At 39.5% G+C, this 10,630-nt stretch overlaps 1 protein-coding gene across 1 annotated transcript in view; it reads right to left on the bottom strand.

Moving 5' to 3' along the window:
* The window catches only part of LOC127430066 (cilia- and flagella-associated protein 251-like), a 13,419-nt gene extending 8,608 nt beyond the window's left edge, over positions 1 to 4,811 (bottom strand). The window contains exons 1-3 of the mRNA XM_051679517.1: positions 4,640 to 4,811; positions 890 to 918; positions 722 to 806 (exon numbers count right to left, since the gene is read on the bottom strand). Coding sequence (XP_051535477.1) covers positions 722 to 806; positions 890 to 918; positions 4,640 to 4,691 — 166 coding nt within the window. The 5' untranslated portion in view covers positions 4,692 to 4,811. The remainder of the gene's footprint in view (positions 1 to 721; positions 807 to 889; positions 919 to 4,639) is intronic.
* Positions 4,812 to 10,630: the final 5,819 nt, after the last annotated feature.

Raw genomic sequence — 10,630 nt, 5'->3', positions numbered from 1 at the left:
AGAATGTGGATTTCAGTTTTGCATAGGCTACCAAATATAGCTATATATTAGGACTGCCATAGATCATTTATGAGATTATTAAATGTCGCAATGCATTTACATGATCTGACATCAAAACTTTTTCCACAAACAGACAATGTGAATGATCTGGAGAGCGACTTTGGGCCTCGTTGCAAATGGAACCACCAGGCGTCACTCATTCTTTGATCGCAGGGAGCAAGTGGGGACCTGAAGGATTGAGTTGAAGCCTTGAATTTGATGCGGGCAGCTACAGGTGGCCAGTGGAGTGAAATCAAGAGTGGGATGACGTGAGCCCTCTTTGGCTGATTGAAGACCAGATGCACTGCTCCGTTCAAGACCGTCTGAAGTGGCTTAATCATCCTAGCTGGGAGACCGGTGGACAGGACATTACAGTAGTCCAATCTTGAGATGACCAGAGTTTGGATCAGGAGCTGTGTAGCACATTCAGAGAGGAAAGGTCTGATTTTTTCTGATGTTTTAAAGCACAAACCTACAAGGCTCGGCAATTGATGAGATGTGGCAGATGAAGTTTAGCTGGTCCTCAAACACCACTCCCAGGTTCCGGCTGTGCTGGTTGGCGTTGGTCTTATGGAAGCCCAGTGTAATACCAACGTAATCCATACTTAATAGAGGGAAACTAGCCCATTAATCAGCATGTGACCTCAGACGTGTGGATGTACAGTGGCAGTCCGAATCTCACCTGTCTCCCGTACGTCACAGTCTGCCATCGGTCCGTTTGTGTTGGTCCTCATACTGGCATCTTCAAGGTTACAGTCACCCGTGCCCTAGTGTTCACACACAGGTTAATTCCTAAAGTTTTACTGATATTAGCACAGTAAGAGAGAAACATAATGAAAATGTCTCTTACCTTCACATCCACAAGTGGGAGACATCTCACTGTACAGAACAGAACATTTTACACAAACTCAATTAGTCTCACATAACCAGTCTTTTGACTATGAGTATTAAGTCTGATCAGTATTAAGTATTGACATGTAAGGTTGTCCAATGAGATAAAAATGAGAAATCTAACATATTTTTCATGCTAAGCAATATTTTTTTATATATAAATATCATACATTTTTGAGTTATTCCATTTGACCTGAACAACACCCCGGAACAAACTCTCAATTAATGCAATTAATGTAATGAAGAGCCGGGTGGCTAGAAACGTCACCAGGAGAGGAACATATAAAAATACTATTTTTGGAGCTGCAATGTGATGACTTTTCTTTTGAAGCTGAACATAATGAGCCGTTTCATTACAATGTCAAAATATCTGATATTTTTTAATATATCTGTTTTCTGTTTTGTTTTTTTTGTCACATAACAATAAAATGCTACCAGCTACCACCTGACTTAAATTTGGTGGACATTATTTTGTTGTTCAAATATTATTATTTTTTTGGGGGGGGGATTTTTTTCCCCTTTTTCTCCCAATTTGGAATGCCCAATTCCCAATGCGCTCTAAGTCCTGGTGGTCGCATAGTGATTCGCCTCAATCCGGGTGGTGGAGGACGAATCCCAGTTGCTTCCGCGTCTGAGACAGTCAACCTGCGCATCTTATCACGTGACTTGTTGAGTGCGTTGCCACGGAGACATAGCGCGTGTGGAGGCTTCACGCCATCCACCGCGGCATTCGCGCTCAATTCACCACGTGCCCCACCGAGAACAAACCACATTATAGCGACCACGAGGAGGTTACCCCATGTGACCCTACCCTCCCTAGCAACCGGGCCAATTTGGTTGCTTAGGAGACCTGGCTGGAGTCACTCAGCACGCCCTGGATTCGAACTCGCGAACTCCAGGGGTGGTAGCCAGCGTATTTTACCACTGAGCTACCCAGGCCCCCCTGTTGTTCAAATATTAATAATAATTTAAAACTAAATTGTAAGCTACATAGAAAATGAATTAGCCACTAACAAAAGCCTTCATTGGCCAAAATAAAAGGACAATGCATCTACGTGTATTTCAGATGACTTCAAGGACTTTAACACTAAAGCTTCTAGTTCATATAAAATCATTTTTATTTAATCATTGACCCACAACACTTACTTAGATTATTCATTTTAACCATTAATAGTTCTAAACATAAATAACTAATACTGGCATTATATTCATTTTCTGTTATAGCATAATTTTATGCTTTGAAACAGTGTCTGTTGTGAAAAGTGCTATTCAAATACATTTGACTTGATTGTTTCACTGCTAATTTTTCAAGTAATAATAAAAGATTACTCCAAACTACTTATGGCAAGTTGAGCTCAATCGACAGCATTTGTGTCATAATGTTGATTACTTCAAAAATGTATTTAGACTTGTTCCTCCTTTTCTTTAAAAAACAAACAAACAAACAAACAAAAATAAAAATCTGTGTTCCAGTGAGGCACTTACAATGGAAGTCAATGGGGTGTGCTGAGTGACTCCAGCCAGGTCTCCTAAGCAACCAAACTGGCCCGGTTGCTAGGGAGGGTAGAGTCACATGGGGTAACCTCCTCGTGGTCGCTATAATGTGGTTCTCGCTCTCGGTGGGGCGTGTGGTGAGTGGTATCGAATTACGATAAATCGCGAACCAAAAAAATGACAAACCATATCGAGGCAAAAACTCCATATTTCGAAATTTGACACACTGTTTTTCTGTCCATGTGATCATAAATGAAATGACCCATCAAACATCATAATCTCTCTATCGCTTGATTTTACACCTACTGCACTTTTTCCTACACTGTTTACAGGGTTCACACAAGGTCCTTAAAGTGCTTTAATTTAACTCTTAGAAATTGAAGAACTGGAATACCTGGAAAATCACCTTGTTTTGTTTAAAAGTGCTTGTAATTAAAACGGACCATTTCTGTGCTGAGTGACTCCAGCCAGGTCTCCTAAGCAACCACTGGTGGTGGTGGCGTAGTGGACTAAAGCACATAACTGGTAATCCCCACAGCCACCACCATTGTGTCCTTGAGCAAGACACTTAACTCCAGGTTGCTCCAGGGGGATTGTTCCGGTAATAAGTGCACTGTAAGTCGCTTTGGATAAAAGCGTCTGCCAAATGCATAAATGTAAAATGTATAATCAACCAAATTGGCCCGGTTGCTAGGGAGGGTAGAGTCACATGGGGTAACCTCCTTGTGGTCGTGATTAGTGGTTCTCGCTCTCAATGGGGCGTGTGGTAAGTTGTGTGTGGATCGTGGAGAGTAGCATGAGCCTCCACATGCTGTGAGTCTCCACGGTGTCATGCACAACGAGTCACGTGATAAGATGCGCGGATTGACGGTCTCAGAAGCGGAGGCAACTGAGACTTGTCCTCCACCAGCCGGATTGAGGCAAGTAACCGCGCCACCACGAGGACCTACTAAGTAGTGGGAATTGGGCATTCCAAATTGGGAGAAAAGGGGATAAATAAAAAAAAATGGAAGTCAATGGGGTCAATCTTTGGAGGGTTTAAAGTCAGAAATGTGAAGCTTATAATTTTATAAAAGCACTTACATTAATTCTTCTGTTAAAACTTGTGTATTATTTCAGCTGAAAAGTTGCTTAAATTGTTTTAGGGCGTTACGTTGTCATGGCAACGAAGTTGTAAAATTGTCTATCTTTCCACAGATGTGATTAGTAAGTGATTTTATGACAGTAAAATCATGTTAACACACATATTGTTTATGTCTTGTGTCTATACTTTTGAAACAGTGAGTATTTTAATGTTTACAGATTGACCCCATTGACTTCCATTGTAAGTGTCTCACTGGAACACACATTTAAAGAAAAGGAGGGACGAGTTGAAATGTAATTTTTGTGGTAATCAACATGATGACACACATGCTGTCGATTGAGCTGAACTTGTGTTGAACCCGGAATATTCCTTTAATTAGACATATTTTTCTGTCTCCAGAGGGTTACACCACCACATATTTGACTTCAGGCCTCAGAATAAATATCATAGATCATCATAGTATAGGTGTATTCAAGTACTTGCTTTAGTGTGAATTGCATTTTTAATGTATTTTTGAACAACTTAATAGATCCGGACAAACGTCATGGCAAATACACTCAACAAGTGTTTAAAAGTGATTAAAGAGGATTAAACTCCTTCAGTCTTCAAAACATCTTGATTCTAAATAATTTAAATATTTCACACTCATTATGAATTCATCATTGCTGTTTTATATTAATGAGGCGGTTCCTTAATCATGAATATTAATGAGGCTAATGAAATAATCTGTGTGTATTGATTTGTGTTTGTCCTGCAACACAAATACGTGTCATCAACACTTCAATCATCATCAGAACCGGTAATGAGCCGGTAATCTTCTCATTATACAGTAATGAGTGTTTGTGCGGCTCTTTTCACCTGACGAAGAGAAAATAATCCACGAGATTAACTCTATTTCTGTCTCACCTGAAGAGCAGCTCAAATAAACCAGTTAAACACTCTACAGAACAAATATCACATATAATGAGGGCAGATTCACTGTATTATATAACACAATCCGTCTCACGTGTTTATAAAGCAAATATCTCCATCAGATGAGAACAGAAATGATTCTTTACAGCTACCGGGCAAACACTGATTTTATCCATATGTTTTAGTGTATTAATTTCTGTAATGTGTATTTGTACTCACCTCCAGTATATAGAACACACACCGCTGTCCAGAAAACAAACAGTCGCATCATCAACACACACACACACAGCAGGAGAGATGATGAAGATGCTGATGATGAAGGTTTGATCACGGCTGTCTGTGGTGTGACTACAGGAGAATACACCTGGAGGACATGATGAACCCTGCGCGCTCCCGCTGCGCGCACTGATAAAGACTGTATGCGCGCGCGCGCTCAGTGCTGTTTGGACACGTGCACATCGTGACTGTGTGATTTTAGTAGATGTTGAACAAATACTCAAATGAACTCAAACCAGATCGAAACCAATGAAGCTGTTCACACTACAAGCGCACCAGCAGAGCAGCTTATCACCCGGTCACATTTATAGTATTTAGCACTTCTGACATTTTCCAACGTGTTAGATTTATTTCAGATATCAATAAAATGGAGAATACTAAAGATATCTTAAAATTGTAACAACAATGTAATTACAGCTATCTTAAATGAACATTGCCACTCTAATTAAAAATTCTAATTGAAGAAATCAAATATGCATCTTTTTATAGTTGAAATTCCACTGTTGATATCAGGAGTTTTGCTGTAATTATTGATATCAAAAATTATAATTTTTACTAGTAAGAAATGCATTGCAGATATGTGGAATTGGAATTTCAACAAAGAATGAATTATAGATATCTGTATTTATAATGTCTGTTGCACACACACACACACACACACACTCTCTCTCTCTCTCTCTCTCACACACACACACACACACTCACACACACACACACACACACACATGTTGGTGCAGCTATCATTATGAGGATTCTCCATAGACATAATGATTTTTATACTGTATGAACTATAGATTCTATCCCCTAACCCTAACCCTACCCCTAAACACACACACACACACACACACACACACACTCACTCACACACACACACTCACACACACACACTCTCACACACACACATGTTGGTGCAGTTATCATTATGAGGACTCTCCATAGACATAATGATTTTTATACTGTACAAACTATAGATTCTATCCCCTAACCCTAACCCTAAACACACACACACACACACACTCACACACACACACACACACATGTTGGTGCAGCTATCATTATGAGGACTCTCCATAGACATAATGATTTTTATACTGTATGAACTATAGATTCTATCCCCTAACCCTAACCCTACCCCTAAACCTAACCCTCACAAAAAACTTTCTGCATTTTTACATTTTCAATAAAACATCATTTAATGTTTTTTAAGTGATTTGAATTATGGGGACACTAGAAATGTCCTCATAAACCACATTTATAGCATAATACCCTTGTAATTACCAGTTTATAACCTAAAAAAAGTCCTCGTAAACCACTTAAACCTGCCCACACACACACACACTCACTCATTCACACACACACAAACACCCAATGTTTGCGCACACACACACACACACACACATACACTCACAATTTGCGCACACACACACACCCACAGTTTGCACACACACACCCACAGTTTGAACACACACCCACCCACAGTTTGCACACACACACCCACCCACAGTTTGCACACACATACACTCAATTTGCCCCCCCCCCCCAGTTTGCACACACACAAACCCAGTTTGCACACACACACCCACAGTTTGCACACACACCCACAGATTGCACACATACACTCACAGTTTGCACACATACACTCACAGTTTGCACACACACATACACCCACAGTTTGCACACACACATACACTCACAGTTTGCACACACACATACACCCACAGTTTGCACACACACACACACCCACAGTTTGCACACACACACACACCCACAGTTTGCACACACACACACACACACCCACAGTTTGCACACACACACACACACCCACAGTTTGCACACACACACAGTTTGCACACCCCCCCCCCCCAACAGTTTGCAAACACACCCCCACAGTTTGCACACACACACAGTTTGCACACACACCCCCACAGTTTGCACACACACAGTTTGCACACACACACAGTTTGCACCTGTCTTGAATGAAGTCCTGTTGGTGAAAATCAGGAACCTCTGTTTGGTGCGTTCTCAACAAAGTGTGTGTGTGATGCTGCTGTGAAGTTTGAGTGAGTGAAGTTGTTCTGAGGGAAGGTTGAATAACACTTATGTGGGTAAACATTGCTTATTGAGAATGCAGTGGGCAGGACACTGTCGAGACATGAACCCACCATGAAATATTATTACCCCCGCCCCCCTTTATTTTTTTTTATGGATTTACACAATTCATACTGGTCAAATTTTTAGGTCATAAAAACCGGATTTCTGGATTAATCTCAGAAAATCACATCCCTGATATATAAATGCATAATTTGTGATAAAATTTTGAATTACTGCACAGTAGGTGGATGCATAGTTCACTGCCGCCATCTACTGGCTATTGTTGTCATAACATGATTTTTCATCATGTTGTTCTTGTTTTTTTTCACCAGATGGCAGCAATCTGCCCCAATACATGACACATGCTCTTATTTTCTTTATGTTTCAACTTACAGAAGTATGTTTATTACTGTTTTGAAGTTACATAAATTCGCATTTTTGCAAATAAATGGTGAAATTGAGAAATTTAAATATAAAACCTAAAAAAACAAAAACAAAAATCCCAAAAGATGTGCATAATTTTATTTATTTTTTTCTTCAGGGAACAAATGTTAACATTTCTTTAAAAAAAATAAATAAATAAAAAAAAAGAAAGAAAAAGAAATTTTTTTACACCTGTACGATGTTCGGTCAAAAATGACCGCGAACAGCAGAGTGAGCTAGTGATGTTATATATGCAGTGCTGGCCCTATGCTATTTGGCACCCTAGGCAAGACCCTCTAGTAAAAATAAAGGGCATCTTGTGGAGCACTTGCTTCTGTTTCACACATGACAATAAAACACTGAGCACAAGCTGGTCCTGAATAAGTGATTTAATCAGTTACAATATTAATAATTGTGCATGTGCATTATTTTGTACTCTGTGCTTGTGCATTGTGGGATTGAAACAAATCCAAGAGGCTCGAGTGTTTTAAATACGTTCACCAAAATGAGTTCAGATCCATTTAATAATTCAGTGACCATTTCTGATGATGCCAGAAGGTGACAAATGAGTGTCTTGAGTGAAATGAGTTAGTCACTGAATCAACGATCAGAATGTGTACATCTACAGACCTACAGAGAGACTTTAGTAGAGGTTTAAACATGACAAGAACAAAGCAAATCTATCATTTCACTACAGTGTGAGAGCTGCTCACAACATTTATCAAAAGATCTTATAATAATTATGAGTTTCAGTAACGTCCGTATGTTTTCATGTATAAAGAAGCGTGTCTACATATCGATTGACTTCAGTAAAATGTATAAGTGTTGAACACAGCAGTTTGTCGACTGCACACCAATATAGAGGTAAAAAACAGCAGCTGATATTAAAAATAGCTTTACATATTTAACACAGATATAGTAATCTGCAACTATTACCTCATAATGTAACCAGCATAACTTAATGAGGACTCATGTGCTGATATAAACTCTTATAATGTGTGTTTAAAAGAAGCATTGTGCTTTGCAGTATTTCACGTAATGCCGCTAATCAAGAACGATACGCTGATAAATATCTCTCGTTTGTGTGTTCCTCATCTCTAGATTATTCATTTAGATCAATATCAATGCTGATAATAAACAAACATTGTTGAAAGCAGTTTTGTAGAAATGAACGGAGCCGTGTTGATTAGACCGTCTGACTGACGGACTATTACGTAAGCGATGTTTCGTCTCATGAAACTCACCTGTGATCGGCTGGATGGTCGCTCAATCAGCCCAAAGTAACAAAACGCAAAGAATACTGTAAACAAATCCACCATTTGGACTCGGTGTGGGTTTAGCTTGGAAAAGTGCAGGGGACAAAAATCACCTTTTTAAAGAGTGCGGGGGACGTTTCCCTCACGTCCCCCACGGCTGCTACGCCCTTGTATCAGGTAACGTTAGTATTTTGATCTTAGAGTCTTTCTAGCGAGTCAGTTCACTGTCGGGCATCTCTGGAACGCTCTCAGGAGGATATTTCCAGTCATGCCAGTGCAGCTCCTAACAGTTGGTCAAGATTATGATCAAAAATCATATTTCAAATCAGCAATAAAATCTGACAATACTGGAATCATAAATTGTGCTTCTTAACCTCATATTACGCTAAAAAACACAACTGTATAGCTAATGTGCATGCACGTTCTAGAGTTGATTGACAGGTGATGTCTGTATCTAAAAGGTGATTGGCTCTTTTACCTGTAAGGCGGGACTTCCTTTCTACATCTGTTGACCGTTGGGCGCTCAGAGCTTCTTGGTTGAGCGTTCCAATTTCTCCCATTCATTTTAATATCTCTGCTAAATAATCTCTGTAAATATTCACTTCACTCATCGTTGTTTCTGTTCTCTGTCTTCTAAAGCATCCCGTTAGTGTTTTACTGCGTGACGAAGAGCTTCAAACGATTCAGCCCGCACGTTAGACAAATTCATTGAGAAGAACCGACTCAAAAGAGTGAATAATTCATGCATCGGGCATCACTTCGATTCACAAGCCCCGCCCTCATGAGTTTACAATGGCATACTATCCATCCAACTCTCACAGTTTTTTTGCCAAACACAGGTATAACAGAAACAGTAAGAGTAGTATGGTAGTAAGGCATTTACCACACGGATATATGTTCCGTGGAGGTAACCACAACACGTCAACGGAACACACAGGGCGCATTTTGTTCAACACAGATTGGACACATGCTGAAATTTGCACGGTAGATCGAGCGTAATGGACCGGCCCTGTCCATATGACACTGAAGCTTCAAAGCCTATATCGAGTACGCAGTGCAGTTTTCAACGAAGCCCTGTATCAGAGCGTGTTAAGTTCTCAGATAATCATGTGATCAATAAAAAACAAAGCCTCACTTTCTGTCCAGTCACGTGCACGCTTCACTTTGTGTCGGAATGTTCGAATCCAGATGTCAACTCTATGGGGTTTATGGAAGTTTAAGTCCATTTACAAACATATTTAAAATACATTATGATATATCCTGTAATACAAGTATTATTAAAAATAATCAGAGGACCAGATACAACTCTGTTAGTCGTTTATGCTCATTAATATTAATATCACATTGAATCATATTGACTCATATTGGCATTTATTGCCACAATTTAATAAACGAATAACTATCAGAAGGTGAAAATTAACACACTTATTGTTAGGGTTTTAGTTGTGCACACTGGATCAAAACTACATCAGGCGCTACATATAAAGGAGCTGCATTAAATTTGACCAACCACCAGATGGCACTGTTTCCGACACTCCCGGAGCATCATGAGGCTTCATTTGCCCATCCTATAGCATGGAGCTATATATGTGCCACAATTCTGCACGTGCAAAATTATATTTTGAGCGCACAAAAATGTTCTGTGCGTGCAAGATGAAATTGAGCACACAATAAGTTATTTTGCACGCATAAGATGATATTTTGAGTGCCAAAAATATGTTCTGCACATGCAAGATGATATTTTGAGCACACAAAAAGTTATTTGCATGCACTTGAACTCAGTTTTGTAAGGCAATGTTTCTTCTTGCAAAGATAAATTCATTTTTAGCAAATGAAAATCAATTTTGCACTTGAATAAAGTTTATTTGAATGTAAATTTGCTCAGAATTCTTAAAGTTTGCTTACTCCTACCCACTCTGCGTGCAAAATCTTTTTGTGAGCTCAAAGTATAATTTTGTGCGCGCAGAATTGTGGCACAAGTATAACTCCATACTACAGTAAGCAGCCCTTCTTTAACAGAATAGAAGGGTTAAAAAGAGTGTCTGTTGTGCTGAAGTTTTCGAGACGAAGAATGCCACTTGTGCTTAGTTTGAGGATGGACATTCACTTTTGAGTGATACCAGAGATTATTTAGCAGAGATGGGCCACTTCTATTAAAATGGGA

Source organism: Myxocyprinus asiaticus, chromosome 39 (genome assembly GCF_019703515.2).
Source record: "Myxocyprinus asiaticus isolate MX2 ecotype Aquarium Trade chromosome 39, UBuf_Myxa_2, whole genome shotgun sequence".
Classification (NCBI taxonomy): Eukaryota; Metazoa; Chordata; class Actinopteri; order Cypriniformes; family Catostomidae; genus Myxocyprinus; species Myxocyprinus asiaticus.
The sequence above is the reverse complement of the archived record's forward strand: the minus strand, read 5'-3'. Positions and strand labels throughout refer to the sequence as shown.